General features: G+C 59.6%; 1 protein-coding gene across 1 annotated transcript in view; it reads right to left on the bottom strand.

Annotated features, from left to right (window-relative positions):
• LRRC75A (leucine rich repeat containing 75A) overlaps positions 1–16,220 on the bottom strand; it is a 33,986-nt gene extending 17,766 nt beyond the window's left edge. The window contains 1 exon segment of the mRNA XM_065897856.1: positions 15,969–16,220. Within this exon segment, the coding sequence (XP_065753928.1) occupies positions 15,969–16,220 (252 nt within the window).
• Positions 16,221–18,268: the final 2,048 nt, after the last annotated feature.

Raw genomic sequence — 18,268 nt, 5'->3', positions numbered from 1 at the left:
GTCTTTGTTCTCTTTCTGGCACAGAGCTCCTAAAACCTGCGGAATTTCCTAACTGATGAGAGAGACAAAGGTGTCTTTTGTTATGAGATGACTTTTTTTTTTTTTTTTTTTGCGGTACGCGGGCCTCTCACTGTTGCGGCCTCTCCTGTTGCGGAGCACAGGCTCCGGACGCGCAGGCTCAGCGGCCATGGCTCACAGGCCCAGCCGCTCCGCGGCATGTGGGATCTTCCCAGACCGGGGCACGAACCCATGTACCCTGCATCGGCAGGCAGACTCTCAACCACTGCGCCACCAGGGAAACCCAGAGATGACTTTTTTAATGACTTTATTTTTGTTAATGAAGTGACTTTTGGAAGGCCCCTTGGTCACCTGAGGATGGGGCCAGGGGAACCAACCATGTCATTAGAGGTTGGAACTTTCAGTCCCGTCCCTATCTCAGGGAGGGGAGAGGGGATGAAGAGAATCAGTCACCAATGGCGAACGAGGTAATCAGTCGAGCCTATGTGATGAAATCTCCAGAAACTCTCCAAAGTGCGGGGTTCGGAGAGCTTCTGGGTCAGTGAGCACGGGGAGGTGTGGAGAGTGGACACCTGGAGGGCTGGAAGCTCCGTGTCCTTCTCCACACCTGGCCCTGTGCCTCTCTCCCATCTGGCTGTTCCTGAGTTACATCTTTTTTTTTTTTTTTAATTTATTAATTGTTGGCTGTGTTGGGTCTTGGTTGCTGTGCGCGGGCTTTTCTCTAGTTGCGGCGAGCGGGGGCTACTCTTCGTTGTGGTGCACGGGCTTCTCATTGTGGTGGCTTCTCTTGTTGCAGAGCACAGGCTCTAGGCTCACACGGGCTTCAGTAGTTGCAGCACACAGGCTTCAGTAGTTGCGGCACGTGGGCTCAGTAGTTGTGGCGCACGGGCTTAGCTGCTCCGCGGCCTGTGGGATCTTCCTGGGGCCCAAACCCGTGTCCCCTGCATTGGCAGGTGGATTCTTAACCACTGCGCCACGAGGGAAGTCCCGAGTTACATCGTTTTATAATAAACTAGTGAGTAAAATGTTTTCCTGAGTTCTGTGAGCCACTCAAATTAATCCAACCCAAGGAGAGGGTCGTGAGAACCTCCAACCTATAGTTGATTGGTCAGAAGCACGGGTAACAACCTGGACTTGTGATTAGAGTCTGAAGTAGGGGGCTGCCTTGTGGGATCCCCTTTACCTGCGGGATCGGACACCACCTCTGGGTAGAGAGCATCAGAATCGAGTTGAACTGTAGGACACCCAGCTCGTGTCGAGTAACTGCCTGTTGGTGTGAAAACCACACCCGTACGTTGGAATTTTAACCAGAATCTTGACCTTGTCCCACGGCTGCCTCCCTGGATAAGAGCTGAGTCCACCTCTCAGGTTCTGGTTTGTAAGGAGCCCAGCCTGGGGACCACACCCCGGACACTGAGCTAATGTGACTCTGACCTTGGGAAGGGACATCTTTGCCCACCTCCACAGCCTGGGCCGCCAAAACTCCAAAGATGGGGTCTGTGGAAACCCACAGTGGTGTCCACATCCCAGGACTTCCCCATCCCTGGCTGAGCCCACGGGCCACGCTGGACTGCCAGCGGCCACCGCTCCCGGGTTTCCCTCTCTCCCGCCTGCCTGGTGGAGGTAGCGTCTGAGGGTGGCTTTCTCCAAATACACGCAGAGATGCCTGGGGGGGTGCGGCGAGGGCAGCGCTCAACAGTGCTGCTTCTGCCCCCGAATCACTGCTCGCGTGGGAAAGGGGCAGCTGCCTGACGACTCCCTCCGACTGGGGAGAAGGGGGCTTCCCCTTCCTCTGGGCGGTCTCAGCTTCCGGGGGGAGCCGGGGCAGCTCCATCTGTCTCAGAGCTGGAAGGGGTTCCTCCCAGGCCGCCCACCTTTCTTGGCTTTCAGGAATTTTCAACTGCTTTTGGTGTGTCTCCGCAGGTATTTTAGGCGGAAGCCACTCAGCAGGCTGCCACGCACTCGCTATTTTAAACCACGAGCACCCTCTTGCCTTTTAAGTTCCAGGTTTTGGGCCTGTTCCCAGGAGGAAGGCCCTGCGGGAGATGCGCTTGTGTCTGTCTCTCTCCTCCAGGCATGAAGCTACGGCTCCTGCGGCCGAGCCCGGGGAAGGAGCAGGCGGCTGGCTCCGCATATTAACCAGAAAAGGTAGACAGCTGCATTGAAGCCACCGGAGCCCGCGTGCGCGGGGCGATAACGAGGCAGTGATCGCACGCGGTCCTCCTCTGGAACATCAGAGGCCACTCTTCCGGGGGAGGGACACAGTCTGCAGTACTGGGCCTGCCTGGGCCACCGGCCTCCGTGTCCCCTCCCCCCCGACATTCTGGCTGCCTCGGGGATTCCCAGGGGAGGGACGGGAACTGTCAGGTGCTGTCAGGGAGATGCAGCCCCAGGAAGCCGCCAAGGGGAGAAGCCAGAGGAGCTCCGTGTGAATGAAGACCACGGCCTCTAAGGAAGGTGGGCAGAGTCCCGCCGGGGATGGGCGGGGTGGACGGGACACCTGGGGCAAGGTACACACCACGTCTGAGAAACGGAAACGGATGTGCCGGGCTAAATGGCAGCGCCCCAAAGACAACTCCACATCCCTAGTCCCCAGAACGTGTGAATTTATCTCATTTGGAAAAAGGGTCTTTGCAGAAGGATCTCAAGATGAGATCATCCTGGGTTACCCAGTTGGGCACTAAATCCAACGCCAGGTGTCCTTACAAGAGACAGACACAGAGAAGAAGGGGATGGGAAATGGATGCAGCCAGGGCCACCAGCCGCTGAAGCGAAGAAGAGTGAACTCTCCCGACAGCCTCTCAAGGGACGGTGGCCTGCCCACACCTTGATTTGAGCCTTCTGGTCTCCAGAGCCGTGAGAGAAGAAGTTTCTGTCGTTCGAAGCCACCGTCTGTGACGGCAGCCCTAGGAAACTAATACAGCGGATGGAAACAGCGGTGGCATTTTCCCCAGGGGACGCACCAAGGCGAAAAGGTTAGGGCAAGTGGCCGGGGACCCCTTTCCTCCACTGGCCTGTGCTGACCTCAACCAGGAGCACAGCTGTGGGCAACTGGGACCGTTATCGGCAGAAACCTCCTTGCTGCTTCCACCAGCCCTGGGTCCTCTCTGGATGCATGTACCCCCGACACACTCTCCTTTGCTGTCTGCTCCCAGAGGTGGGACTGGGCTAGTCAGAGATGCTCCCTGTAGGGAATTTCCTGGCGCTCCAGTGGCTAGGACTCCGTGCTTTCACTCCCAAGGGCCCGGGGTTCAATCCCGGGACAGGGTTAACTAAGATCCCGCAAGCCGGGTGGCACAGCCAAAAAAAAAGAAATGCTCCCTATAGAACCACATCCCCTAAGACGGCTTCCAGCCCAATGTAAGAAAGAACATTTAAAAACAAGTGGTAAAGGGAATCCTGACACGCACTCCAACAGGATGAACCGGGAGGACATGATTTTAAATGAAATAAGGCAGTCACAGAAGGACACATACTGTACGATTCCACTCGTATGAGGTCCCTAGAGGAGTCCAATCCATAGAGACAGAAGGTAGGATGGAGGTTGCCAGGGGCTGGGGAGAAGGGGATGGGGAATTAGTGTTTAATGGGGACAGAGTTTCAGTTTGGGAAAATGAAGAGCTCTGTAGATGGATGGTTGCACAACACTGTAGATGTGCTTAATGCCACTGAACTGTGCACGTAAAAGTGGTTAAAATGGGGCTTCCCTGGTGGCGCAGTGGTTGGGAGTCCGCCTGCCGATGCAGGGGACGCGGGTTCGTGCCCCGGTCCGGGAGGGTCCCGCGTGCCGCGGGGCGGCTGGGCCCGTGGGCCGTGGCCGCTGGGCCTGTGCGTCCGGAGCCTGTGCTCCGCGGCGGGAGAGGCCGCGGCAGTGAGAGGCCCGCGTTACCACGCGTACCACAAAAAAAAAAAAAAAAAAAAAAAAAGTGGTTAAAATGATAAGTTTTATGTTATCTACCCTTTACCACAATTAAAAGAAAATCAAGTAGTGAGTTCACAGACACTGGAACTATGTAAGCAGTGGGGAGAGATCCCTTAGTGCTGCTGTAGCAGGAGTTCTGTACCAGGAGGGACGGTGGCTGCTAAGGACTCTTTCTTCGGGCCCCCTGGGATGCGTCATTAGCGTGGCCTTGGATGCACGATCCCGGAGCCAAGGGCGTGGGGTGTTCACCATCCAAGAGGACACCGCTAAACAGCTGAAGAGGTGGGGCCCTGAGGGCAGGAGGAACAGGGGAGGACGGATGAAAGGAACAGCAGCAGACAGAATCCAGCCCAGCGGTGAAGCCGCCCGGACAGGGGAGTTGGAGGGGGCGCAGTTCGGGGTATTGAGGACAGAAGGTCGCCCTTGGGCTCACCCGCTTGCCTCTTAACCCCGAAGGTGTTGAATTACACCGGCAGACACTGGAGTAATGCAGCTCAGATGCACCCAGAAATTCATAAATCTGGCGCTTCACACACTTGTAACACTTTAGAGAATCACCTAACAGATGAGGCCTGCAATTCCGATTTGAAAGGGGTAAGTGAGTAACTGACTTTAGGCTTATGATTTTAAGCAGGACGCTGAAGGAGGATCTGGCCGAGTTTGTGACAGTTTCGAAATGTTTAACAGAATTTAATATTCACCGTATTTATAAGCTTATTGCATTTTAAGAACTGTTCAGGAGCTTGGGAAAGTCCCGCTTTTTAGGACGGCTATTTATAAACTTAAGAAAACTGGATATATTAAATTTGCAAAATCACTAAGATATTGAAAGAAACGTAACAAAGTTATAAGCCCTCTACCCTTAAATGTGATTATTTAAATCTACTAGATTCATAAACAGAATGGCATTTGTAGCTTAGACTTAAAATCTTAGGGAAACAGTAGGCTTTAACATTTTTTAGTTCAGTATGTTGAATCGTAATTGAGAAAATCTAGCACCCATGAGTACTGCGTGTGTCTGTATATATGTGCGTGTATGTGCGTGTGTGGTGTGTGTGCATAAACACGCCCCAAGGACACCATAAACCTCCCAGGGACACGACAATGAGGCCGAGGTCCGGGTGGGCAGCTGTCCTTGTGTGTGTGTGTCCAGTGTAGCCCATCCCCGGGGACGGAGGCCAGAGGTGCGCGCGTGTGCGCGCCACACACACACACACATTCTCTCTCTCTCTCTCTCTGTCTCTCTCTCTCTCAGACTTTAGAAACACCAAACAGCAAAGCAAACTTGAAGAAGTCATAAAAGCTACCGCCACGTTGGCTTCTCCCTGAAAGAAACCCGCTGGCATTGGCCTGCCTGCTGGCAAGGCTGCTCCCGCCGGCTCCAGGGTGGGCGCTGCCCCTCGGGCCGCCGGCCGCCGCTGCCCTGCCCACTTGCCTGTCCGGCTGAGGGGCGAGGCCGGTTCTCTCGTCCCACCGCAGGGCCGCCGTCCCCCAGGGGCGGCTGGGGGCCCTCCACGACCACGGGCCCTGCAGGGTTTGAAGGCGGGCACCCTGGCAGGCGACCCTCCTTAACTGTGACAAGTGCCTGGTGGGTCTGCTCTCCCCGCCAGCACGCAGCGTGCCGGCTTCACGGCTGCACGTTATTTGTGTTTTAACTTTGAGGTCTTTAAAAACGACACTCTCTGCACAAAGCAGGCCTCTGGAAACAGATGTTTGACCATTGCCAAGTGTAATGCAATTAAAATCCAAGAAACAGCAGTAGCAACAAATAAATAAAAGGCTGCCTTCTCTTCAGAAAAACATAAAATCAGCCGGGAGGCACAGCAGGCCTGAAGAGGGTTTGCTCCGCCCCCTGTGGTCACAGGTCCACCCAGGCTCTGCTCAGGGCGGGGCAGGAGCCTCCCAGGCTCCAGGCCTGAGGTAGCCCCTAGGTCACTGTGTGGCCCCAGGCACGTGCCCCCCACCCCTGCGCCCTGCTCCCGTCCGATATTTCAGCCACCGCTTTAAGACTGAAATGCTGGGAGCATTCGCGCTACTTCCCAAACTTATGTTCCAGCCTCCCGCTCCCCAGAGCACCTTGTGGGCTTCTGATTCTGCAGAAAGGCTGGGGCCAGCAGGTCCCTGAGGTCCACCCGCTCCTACATTCCACAGATTCTCAGCACTCTGTCATCCACCCCGCACCCTCCTGATCTGTGCTTGGGAGACAATCCTTTGTTGATGGCTTCCGGTGAATGCATTTAAGCCCATTTGTCTTTCCATGTGGTTACTGTTGTCCATTTTAAATAAAAGGTTTGGTTCATTGTGGAAGGAAATGCAGAAGAAGAAGGGGTGGAGGAATGACTTCAAGGCTCCTCTGGCTCCCTGACAACCTGCTTTCCAAGCAGGAGAGGCTGCATGAGACAGCCCACTTCTCAGAGTGAGAAGTCGAGGACCGGAGGGTTGCGATCCAGTGGCAGTGCAGGGGGGCCGCGGGGGCCTCCGGAAGTTCCTTACCCGCCTCCCCCAGACATCAGCCCTTGGAAGACAAGTGTTAACAGTCAGCGTTCTCCAGAGGAACAGAACTGATAAGAGGGGTGAGAGAGAGAGAGAGAGAGAGAGAGAGAGAGAGAGAGAGAGAGAGAGGTGTGAGGAATAGTGACTGTGGGAGCTGGCAGGTCTGAAGGCAGGCAGCCTGGGGCAGAATTCCTCCACCTTTTCTCTCAAGGGACTTCAACTGATCGCCTGAGGCCAACCCACACTACACAAGGTCACCCGCTTTACACAAGGTTGACTGATTTCACGTTAATCTCTTCTGAAAAATATCTTTGCGGCAATATCTAGACTCACATTTGACCAAAAGCTGGGTACCATGGCCTCGCCGAGATGGCACATAAAATCAACCCCCCCCCCCGCCCCCACAAACTAGGGGTCTTTACCACTTTAAATCTCTAGGTCAGAGGCAAGGCCCGGGCACAGCCTCCGAGAATAGATGAGTCACACAGGACAGGGAGTCCAGCTCGAATGCAGCTCACACCCAAGTGCAGGGGTAAGAGGTCCCCCAGGCCCACGGCCGCGGCGAGGCCCTGCCTGCCTGCGCTCCAGCTCAGCTGATTTCCCCAAGACCTTTTCTCTGGGCAGCGGGGGGTGGGGCAGGAGTGGACCCAGGGAAGGAGCCCTGGCCAGGTGGACTCTTCCCCACCTTAAGGCCCTGCTCCTCCTCGGGGCCTCACTGCCCCACAAGTGGAAGAACCATGGGCCACAACCAGCAGCAACAAGAAAGAATCAGTGAGCCTCAAAGGCTGCAAAGGGCAGTGTCCTTGGGGAGGGAGGGCCTTTGCCTGGTCTCTGGGAGGTCACCGAGTTTGTCCACAGCTTCTGGGGACCCTGGGAGGGCCGGGGTGGAGGTGGAAGTGGGTGAAGTGAAAGGGCCAAAGTGACAGGCCCGTGGAGGCCCAGAGCCTCCTGCCCGGGTCCCAGGTCTCCCTCCCGGTCCCAGGGCCCCTGGGTTCTGCCCACAGGATTTCCTTGGTGGCATCTCCCCACCAAAGCCTGGCCCAGGAGCAACACACCGGCTCTCACGTCCCCAGCCAGCTGCCTCTGCTCCTTTGGGTTTCCTGGCCAGCTCCTGCCAGCTTTCCAAAACTGCTTCTCCAGTTCCATCCTGCTGCCCCCTCTCCTATTCCAGGCCTGCTCCCCCAACTTCCTGAGCCTCTGGCCCCCTCACAGTGCCCACTTCTGGGCCCTCGCGTGTGGACCAGCCTCCCACTGAGATGTGTCACACCGAAAACATCTCTATTATTCTCCCCCTGCTTGACTGGGCCGATTCTCAACCAGCAGGTGATTTCTGGAGAGATGGGAATTCTCAGAACAGGTAACTTGGAAACTTGTGTCTGAGCTTCCATCTCCGAGAACCTCCCCCCTCCCGATGGTCCCTGGGCTGGTAGCTGTTTGGAAACCCCGAAACTCCGCAACTGCAGAAGAAAATAGAAAACGTAGATCGGCCGATGAGAATGATAAGAAGTTCAGAAGACTGGCTCGTACTAGGAAAAACTAAACTGAGGGGAGTTATTTCATCTGGAGACGTGGAGGTTATTTACAGGGGGTGCAAGCATCCAGACCTAATTTCCCCCAGAATCAGCGGAGGCGGGGACGCAAACAGTCTGGGAAGCTGGAGAGGGATTCCTGGTCCCCAGGACATGGGCGAGGGGCTGGAGTCCTTGGGAGCCCAGCAAGGAAGGACTCTCTGATCTACCTGTGTCCCCCCTGATGCTTCCCCCTGAGCCTGACTCCAGACTCACTGATGTTTTTTGCATCTGTCCAACGCCCTTGGAGAGGCAGGAGTGTTGATCTGGAACCTTCTAGAAGAAGATGCCGGATGGTTTCAGCTCCCTGATTCAGGAGGGAGAGGGCAAACGTTCAGCTCAGAGGCAGAAATCACGTGCTGGCTGACACTGCACTGTTCCCTGCCGCAGGCGACGTGGGGAGGCCATGCCCGAGGAGGCAAGTGGGAGAAGGGGTGAGCCTCCCGACTGGCTTCAGCTGATAAAGACTGAACTTCTGCGCACCTTCACCAAGGATGCTAAGTACAGCTGTGCAGGATGCACACTGCACAAGGGTGTCTGGGTGGGGCTGAACTCACCAAGCCTTGACTTCGTCTCTGCCAACCAGAGAGGTGTCTTCTTCTACTTCTCACAAAGGCACTGTATGGGCCAGGAGCTGCCTTACATCTCACTGAAGGACTGAGGTGATGAGGCACCACTGGGCCACCTGGACTCACTCACTGAATGGCCTTCACGCCCCCAGAGTCCTTGGTTGCTGGGAGCAGGGGCGTGGCCACGCTCCACTGTGCGGGGACCACCCTCTCCTCGGGCTGTGCTCCACTCTCCACCTCCTCCAACTTCATCTGGGCCTCCACTGCCACATCATCCCACTTTAACAAACCAACCACTGTAAAAGTACCACTCGGAGAACGTGCTGGGGGACAGGGGGCCAAGGGGCCAAGGGCCTGGGAAGGGGGTGTGGACAGGAGAGGCACAGGCCTGAGCACCAGGACCGCTGGGAGGGGCCAGGCAGGGCAGGTGAGACAAAGCCCCAACTAGGAAGTGGGGGGCTGGCGCCCTGCAGCTCCCAGCCCAGCTCCTGGTCCATTTGGGAGCCCCGAGGGAGGAAGGGTTTGTGCCGGTGTGCAGAGGTCAGCCCCAGGGGTCTGCTCCCCTCCAGAAGACCCTCCCCGTGTCCCAACTCTTGTACAAGGTGGGGACAAGGGAGTGACATCAGTGCACGACTGTGAATCCGGCTCACGTGGGAATGAACGGGTCCATCCCTGAATCCACGGGAGCCTGGTGGAACCTGCGTGGTGGCAGGGAACTCAGTGGTCATCTCAGCCACACAGCCCTTCACTTTGTTGGTGGGGAAACTGAGGCCAGAGAAGGGAAGGGGCTGGCAAGTTAGAGCCTGAGCCGGGACCAGAGCCGAGGTCCCCCCAGTTCCCAGTGAAGGCGCCCACCAGAGCGGAGCCCTTTCTCGGAGCCCCGCTAAGCACCTGCACCAGCACCGGCCTGCTGGATCCTCACAACCCCTCCATGAGGCGGGGACAACTACTACTGTCTCTCCTGCCTCCCGGGGCCTAGACCACCGCCTGGGAGAGCGGGCACTGGACGGCGGGACACGTGAAACGCCCTCAGGTCTTACTTTTGCTCACCTGCATTTTCTTGTTTCCGTGCAATGACGATGCGCTGCTTTCATAATATTAAAAAAGAAAACCCACCATTTTTTGCTTTAAGCAATATTCTGCTGACCTCACGAGACTATTTAAGGAGCAAAATAAACAGGAGAAAATGCTTTATGGGCTGGGAAGCAGCACGCAGGCGGGAGGGGTGTCTCCAGCACCTGACCTCCCGCCCAAGGCACCGGCACCGACCAGACCAGACAACCAACCCCCCCGCCCCCCGCCGCTGACTCCCTCCAGTTCTCACGGTCCCCATGGCTGCCTTCCTGCCATGGAGGCTGGGGCGTGGCGGCTGCAGAGGGAAGCTGAACAAGATCGGGCCAAATAACAGAGACGAAAAGTCTGCTTCTCGCCCAGGGAGAGGGAGAGACACAGAGAAGGCCCAGGAGGCGGGCAGGAGAGAGGCAGACAGAGGCCGGGAGGCGGAGGCCAGAGCAGGCAGGGGCAGCCCTGGAGATGGGCACAGACCTCAGGTCCAACGTGAGGCCACCCTGCAGGCAAACACTGACATCCTCCACTCTCGCCCGACTCTGCGTCTATCCTGGTTAAGATGAAGTTAGAAACATCAAAATGCCACATCCCTTGAGCAGCAGCCTTCGGCAGAACTCCATATGGCTGCAGCAGCCAGGAGTTTGAGCTAATAAAAGTTAAAAAAAAAAAAACGGCTGGGAAATGTTCCCAGAGAGCCACGTGGGCTCTGCTCGGGCCAGTGGGTGGGGTGGGGAGGAAAGCAGGCACCGTGAGGCCCGGCCCCGCCCTGCTCGGCCCGTCAAGGTCACTGCTGTCATCAGAACAGCGGACTCTCCCAGTGACAGTGACGGGGCCCGCCGGGCTTACACCACGGCTCCCACCCCCAGTTCCTCCTGAGGAGAGTGGATGCGACACAGCCGGAGGGCCAGGGCATGCAGCACAGGGTGGGGGGGTCACCCTTGTCACAGGCCGCCCACGGTGCCGCTCCTGGCGGGAAAGTGACGGGGGCAGATGGCTGGCCGAGACCCCCACTTGGGGTGGGGATCTCCCCGGATGTTGACCCCACCCCTTGGGCACCCCGATGGGGAGACACCCTCATCACCTGGATAACCCTTTTGCAGGTGGCTCCCGCCTGCAGGCGTGTGTGGGCTGTGTGGGCGGACTGGCGCAGCCGCTGGAACCCTGAGGACGGGGGAGGCTGACAGTACCAACAATGCCTCCGGTTACTGGCAGGATGACTCGAGAGGTCTGAGCCAGACCCTGCTGGCTCCTGAGCGAGGACACTGTGGGGGGGTGGGGCGGCGGGGGGGTGGGGGGAAGCGTCCCTGAGGAGAAGCTTAAAATCCTCTCAAGGATTTCCTGTGCCCGGTATACGATCTGTGGCCTCTGCCAGCAAAGTGCACTTGGAAATGAAATGACTCTGGCGAAGGGGAGGGTGCACCGATGCACCAAGGCGGCGTTAGGCAAGGTGGGCGGGTGGGGGTCCGCGGTGGAGCCCAGGCTGTTTGTGGGCATCTCTGAGGGGACGGGCATTAGCTCTAGCAGAGGGCCCCCTCCGCACCAGACATGAAGCCAGGATAGCTGGCCCAGCCCCGGCCCTGCCGTCTCCCCCCCACACCCCCACCCCCGGCCATACTGAGGTGGCCGTGTCCTGGCCTTGGAAACCAGTAGAGCAGGCCCTGGCCTGGGATTCCTCCTGCTTCTGCAGCCCTGGAAATGCCCAGCCCGGGCAGAGAGCAGCAGCGTTTAAAAAGGCAGGTTTCTCTTTGCGGATGGAACAGACGTGATTCAGCACAAGCAGTGAGTGAGGAACGTGGAGGCCGGGCTCCAGTCAGGCGCCACTCTCTCCCGCCACCTCAGCGGAGGCCCTGCACTGCACCTGCCGAGCGGGATCCCCACGGAGCCCTCGGAGGCCGGGCACCATGCCACTCCCCGCCCCAAGAACACCACTGCCTGGCGGGCTGCCAGGCCACAGCCAATCCCTGTGGACACGGCTCCCAGGAATCCAACCAAATGACAGCAAACTCGCCAGATCTCACGACCATACCAGCCGGCCGGGCCAATAAGCCCCTGGACGCACAGCCCAGATCCAAGGACATGCCGTGACAGTGCATCCCCAGCACACGACTCACTGGAGATTGCAGCCGCTGGCGTTCAACACAAAGGCGGCGGCGGGGTCTCCACCCTCAGGAAGCATGTGACATAGCTTGACAAACAAAATGGACAGTGGAGAAAACTACGTCTGTATGGACGATTAAATCCACACAGCCTAACCGGCAACCGGATCTCAGAGTCGTGGGCTGACGTGGCTCAGAAGGGTGGCCTTGGAAAGGTAAGGAGCATTCCACGGAAATGAGGAAGTGCATCCCAGGTGGAGAAGAACGAGATCGAGGCTGAGGGCGGGGAACTCCCTGCTCGTTGTCTGGTGGCCTTCCAAGCTGCTCGCCTAAGCAATCCTCTTGGGGGGTTGTCGGAGGAAAAAGCACCCAACCTCCAGGTTCCCAAGGGCCCTCCGCGCGCTCGTCCCTTAGCCAGCCTCCTGGGGCAGCCAGACATCCTCGGTTGCTGAGGGCTCCTTTCTGCACTGCTGGTGAGGCTCATGTTTCCAGGGGCCACAGCGCCGGGCGAAGCCTGGCACAGCTCTGCTCGGTGGGGCTGCGCCACACGGAGTGGCCATAAGCCAACCCCACCAGACCCTCTTTATGGGAAAGCAGGGAGGAGGCAGCCACCTCAGCCTGGGGTGTCCCGGGGAAACTGAGCCCTTCCTCTGGTGCTCCAGGAAGCTGGCTGATGGCCCAGTCTGGGATGTGGGGACTCAGAGAAACCACTGCTCTGAAGAGATGACACCCCACCTCCCTTGTAGCCCGGCACTTGCCCTCTCTCCATGACTAAAGGTTACTTCTTCCCCAGGGCTCCTTGAAGATGGCAAGTGTGAGCCTAAGACTTAGGAAGCGACATCTGCGGAAGGGTGAGGCCTGCAGGAACGGGGCCGGGGGAGGGGAGAGGAGCGGCCTCTTCTATCCACAGCTGACTTCTTTCATCCCCACGCCGCCCCACACTGCTTCTGAACTTGCAGTGAGCTTTTGACCCGGACTGAGCCCTGGTCAGGTAGACAGAATCTGAAACATCCTGGGCCCGGCCGGAGAAAGGGTACGAGACCCTGCCCGCAGCCCACCCAGACCCCAAGCAGATTCTCCTTCTTCTTATCATCGTGGCCGGGAGAACGAGTCTCGATTTGCAGAACCAAGGCAATTTCACACGCTTTGTAGCTTCTGCTCTGCTCAGTACCTCAGACACCCTCTGGGAAACAAGGAAACACCACACAGAGGTTATCAGCTGGGTCCAAGGTCAAAGCAGACTGAGGACCGGAAGGAAGGCAAGCTGCCGGAGCTGACCCTTGGCCCCAGGCTCTTACTGAGACGACACGGCTCCTAAAGGGAAGGGGGCGGCTCTCTGCTCCTTGCAGGCAGCAGGCAGCTTCCTGGCATCCTGCCTGCACCCCCAGCGCAGCTCCGTAACATTAAGGAGGCCTCCTGATTCCTCTCTGGCAAGGGGCAGGCACGGACAGGCTGGAGAGTCTCCCATCAGGGAAACCACCCCCCAAATCTCAGGTTGGAAAGAATCCTAGATTCAGAAACGGCAGCGGCAGCCAACCATCCTTCAGCCCACCGTGAATTGCCACACGTGGTCCCGGGGTCTCTAGTCCCACATCCTGAGCCTGTAGCAAGTCACGTGGTCGGGGGAGGGGAGGTCCCAGATGGGGGCATATCCTGAACTTGGGGTCTGCGAACCCTCCGAAATACTTGCAAGATTGTGAATGTTGCTGCACTCGTCTGGGAAGAGCGTCTAGAACTCTTTCAGGGCCACAAAAAGCTCACGGACTCAAGGGGGTGAAGAACCACAGGGACTGAGGACCTCCAGCCTCCTCCCCGCCTCGGACTCTGGGCAGCCACACACGTTGTCAAACACAGGAGCAAGTGCGGACGCCGTGGCTGTCGGGCTGCCACCATCTCTGCCTGTTTCTCTTCATCAACGCCACCCTGCGCCTTGTGGGGCTGGGATAGCATCCCAGCAGGACCAGCCCCTGAGCTCTGCACACCCAGCCTCTGCCCACCGTTACTGACGAGGCCTTGCTGGTCCCCCCCCCCCGCTGAGGCCCCGGTGTTTGCACCTCTCTCAGTGACTTCTCATTCCCTTTCTGAACATCACCACCTCCAGCCTAGAGGAGGAAACTGGAAAGGAAAATACGATTTAGGAGAAAGCCACTTCAGCGCACAGCACAGATGCAGCTCTACGTTCCTCCAAACAGCCTCAGGGTCCTAAGAAACCACCTCTTGGTTTCTCACAGACATTTGGACACCCGGGGCTCCCCTCTCACACCGCCCAGGGCCCACCGCCACTTCCTGGAGGGGCCCTGATCTGCAAGTTCTAGGCAACACAGCTCTCCACGCGCCTTGGGCAAGCCCGTCACTGGCTCCAGAGAGGCCCACAGACCTTACCCAGAGGTCAGGAAAGCCCAGCACATGGCTGGAACTGGAGGGCAAGTTATGCTGCTGCTTTCACAGAAAAGGGTGAGGCTGGCTAACCTCTGCCCTCCATCAGCCCTCGCAGTCCTGCCACTGAGAAGGGTGTCAGGACACCAACAAGACACTATCTCTCCGGAAATGCTCTCTGTCTCAGGGACCCTGTGGGGGTCACAGGGATGCATCTACTCTCTGAAACGAGCTTCCCCAGGATGTGGAATCACACTCAGCCTCGAGGGTCTGCCTCACCCCGCAGGCCCCAGCGGACTGACTGGCGGCACTGTGCTCTTCTACCCTCCCGGAAGGGCTTGTCTGGACCTCCACCGTCAGCCCCTCCACGGTCCTGAATCCTCCGAAGCACCCACCCCGGTGCGAGGGAACAGCACATGATCAGAAAAACCTTCTCACTGTCTGGTGTGCAAATGGATATGATGGTCTGGAAAATCCATTATGCCGTTTGAAAGCAAAACAGTTTCCACAGGGGCCATACACTGGTTTCCAGTTTTTGAAAGACAAAGAAACACACACCAAGAAAGTTATGTGGTGTGGAATGTCATCTTTCTTTGATGACTGGGCTCAGAGAAGGCACCTGGGGATCCAGTGGCATCTCAGGCAGCCTTCCGGACGCTGTTTGGGAAAGTGGAGGCCAGAGCAGAAGCCGCTGCTTCCCTCTCCCTGTACAGCACACACCTTGGGAACATACACTCCAGGGTAACCCACACCACATATAAAGGGGATTGGGGGTCTGCTGCAGACTCCAGAAGGGATGTGGGTCTGATTCGATTTTGGAAGCTCCTCCCGGGAAGGTTCTCCTACAGCCTCTCTCATCAGTGATGGAAGAACTTCAGAAAGGCCACCCGAGAGGCCCCCTCCCCCATACCCTCCGGACTCCACCACTAACGGGGTCAATCTAGCAAGAATACGGGCTTGGACTCAGCTACCCTCACAAAGCCCCGCCAAGACAACCTCCGGGGATGCAGGAGGTGCACCCTCCTGCCCCTCTGCGACTCCACAAAATCCACGGAGCAGGCCGCCCCCTCCCTCAAAAGAAAGTGAGGAAGGAAAAAAGCCAAAGAGAGGTGGGGGACAGCGTCAGCCCCAAGGCAGCCCCAAAGCAGAAGAGACCAGCCAGATGTGCAAGGACGGTCCCTAACCAGCGGGGCAGGGACGGGAACAGGCTGAGGGCAGAGTGCAGGCAGCCTCCTGAAGTCCCTGCAGATAAACAGTCACGTAGGAACCCAATCCAGCCCCCCCCCCGCCCCCCTCCACTGCTCCGCGGGGGCCCCCGGCTGAGCGCCTGCCAAAGTTAGTCACAGGAGAGAAAACCTTGTCGCCCACCCGAACCGCCATCCGGGACGCCTCTTCTCCAGGAGGCCTCCCGGGTGGGCAAAGCCCCTGGGGACTGGCATCTATCTCACCAGCCCCAGGGCTGCGCCCTTGGACGCCCCCTGGGGAAGCTGACGACTGCGCATTCCTTGAGGACCCTTGACGGGGGTGACTGCCGGCGGGTAGAGGGGAAGAAAAGCGCCTCGGCCCAGGCAGGCATCCCCTCCCACGAACCGTCCCCGGGACCAGCCTCCTCCTTCAGTCCTTGCCTGCGGAGGACTGAAGCGGGGACATTATTCCAACAGGTCCCCCTCAGCCGGGCCTCACCGGGCCAGCCTTCCTCCGCCCTGTCCTGAGGCCTCGAATTCAGGGGCAGCGTCGAGGCACCTGCGGCCAGACCGGGCTCCATCCCCGCGAGCAGGGGCCCGGGCGGTGCCCCTCGGCGCTCCGGGGCCTCTGCGGGAAGGGGCGGGGCGCCCCCGCGCCCCCTCCCGGCGCTCACCTGGCGCAGGTGCTGCAGCAGCGTCCCCGCCTCCTCCCGCCGGCCCTGGCGCACCATCCGCAGCAGCTCCTGGACCATGCCGACGCGCCGGTGGTAGGGGGGCAGCCCCGAGCCGGCGCCCGCGCGCCCCGCCTTGTCCCCGGCGCGCAGCAGCAGCGACGCCCAGAAGTCGGGCCGCTCGCGGCGGGGGCCGGGCGCCGCGCCGGGGCTGGCTCTCTCCGCCAGGCTGCCCTTGGTCTGCCGGGTGCCCATGCCGCCGCCGCCGCCGCCCGCGCTCTCCGCGGCGGGCCGCGACGCCGCGTCCCCGCCGCCGCCACCGCCCGCCCCTCTGCCGCCCGGCGCGCGCGCCTCCCCGGCGGCAACTTTCGGGGAACTGTTGCGCGCGGGCGGGCGGGGGCGGCGGCGGCGTCCGCGCTCCTCCTCCGCGCTCCCCGGGCGCGCTCCCCCGGCGTTCGCCGCCCGCCCGCCGGCCCCGCCCCGGCCTGGCCGCCCCGCCCCCGGCTCCGCCGCCGCGCGCCTCCCAGGCCTCGCGTGCCCCCCTCCTCCCCTCCCCGCTCCTCCGCTCCTGCTGGGCCGCCCGGCGCCCCCTCCGCGTGGTCCCCGTGCCGCGCCCCCTGCCGACTGCCGCGCTGCGCCTCCCGGGCGGTGGCGCGGGGCGAAGGGGGCGGCCGGGGGCTTCCCTCCCGGCCGGCACCACTCTTCCCAGATGCTTCCACGACCGCGCGCGGATGAGGCCCATGGGAGGGGAGGGGAGGGGAGGGGAGGGGAGGGGAGGGGGTCCGTGCGCTCGGCGACGTGGGGAAGGTTTGGAGCATGGAAGCTGTGGGGTGGGGGGGCGGGTCTGAGCCCCGGAGTCGGGTTTCTCAAAGCGGGCGCCGCTGAGCATCAGAGCCCATGTCGTCCGAGGGCTGGTTGAGAACGCAGACTCCCGGGCCTCGCCCCAGACCCGCCCGATGAGAGTTTCCGCGGCGGGGCCTGGCGAGCTGCATTTTTAGCCAGCCTCTTGGCTGATTCTGACGGACACTCCTTTGAGACTCGGCCAGTGGCGGCGGGCGGTGGTGCATGAACCAGAAACCAGGTGCAAGGCTGCGTGTTGTGTGCGTGTTCTTTTAGGGAGAGCCCATTCCTGGCATCAGTCAGTGTCAAAGGGTTTGGACCATCCAGGTGCAAAGAACAGCTGTCTTCTATTGCTCTCGCTCTCACACCTCTGGAGAAGGGGCCTGGGGGTAACCCCCGTGCGAAAAAGCAGAAGCATGCCTGCAAGCAGCCCCACGGCACGTTCCTACCGTCCCCTCCCTTCCTGGCTCCACGCCAGACCAGCCCTCTCCCCCTTGGTGCGGCAGATCCCCCGGGGTCAGACGGTGCTAGGAAAGCTGACCACAGCCCTGCCAGAGAGAAGGCTCAGGCACCTGGGGATCTCCTCTTTCGCGACCCGGACCACCCTGGTCTCAGGGTCAAGGCTGCGGGAGGAGCAGCAGTTGTGTCCTTGCCTCTGACCCAGGCCCCGGGTGCTGCTCTGGGGGAAAGGACAGCGTGGGATGTAGGGCAGGAGAGTCGGATCCCGAATCAGAGAGAGCTGAAGTCCACTGTGTCCTGAGCCCGGAGCGTCAGGCAAGTCCTCAGCTCCCTCCTGTGCCGCGTGGGAGGAGAACCCTGTGCCCTGAGCTGGAAGGGTAAGAGGAGGGGTACAGAGACTCCAAGCAGGGTGCACGTGCCCCACAGAGGACTCGCCTCCTCCCACTCTGTGAGTGAACGCTGGGTCAGCCCCCAGTACCTGGAGGGCGGCCTGTGTGTCCCCCAGCTGGCTTCCTCTGCCCTCTGGACGCCCCACTCGCAAGGGCCCACCTCTGCCTGCAGAGAACGCTCAGTCTTCCTGAAGGCTGGCTTCGCAGGGCTGGGCGACACCTTCCAAATTCACCTGCACCCTTTGTGTGTAGAACACACCTGTTGGCATCTCCAGAGAACCCCGGCCAGGAAGCACTTCAGTGCTCTCATCTCTAACCTGCAGGACCACGAGACAAAGTGGCCTCCAGGAAACGTGCTGACCAGGCCCCTCCCTAGGGATGCTGGGCTCCACTCCCCTGGCAGGTTGGCCGGCGGGAGGGCGTGTGGCTGGAGCAATGCCATCTCAGTGGAAGAGGGCCCAGGCCATCCCCGCTGGGATCTGAGTGCCACCCCCTTCCTCTCCTCCAGAGACCTGGTTCCGTCCTTCTCCTTGCTCTTAATTTCACCCCCAATTTTCCCTCTTTTCTGGCTTGTTCTCCTCAGTATGTAATCTGCTCAAATCTCTTCCATCTATT

This window comes from Phocoena phocoena, chromosome 19 (genome assembly GCF_963924675.1).
Source record: "Phocoena phocoena chromosome 19, mPhoPho1.1, whole genome shotgun sequence".
Taxonomy (NCBI): domain Eukaryota; kingdom Metazoa; phylum Chordata; class Mammalia; order Artiodactyla; family Phocoenidae; genus Phocoena; species Phocoena phocoena.
The sequence above is the reverse complement of the archived record's forward strand: the minus strand, read 5'-3'. Positions and strand labels throughout refer to the sequence as shown.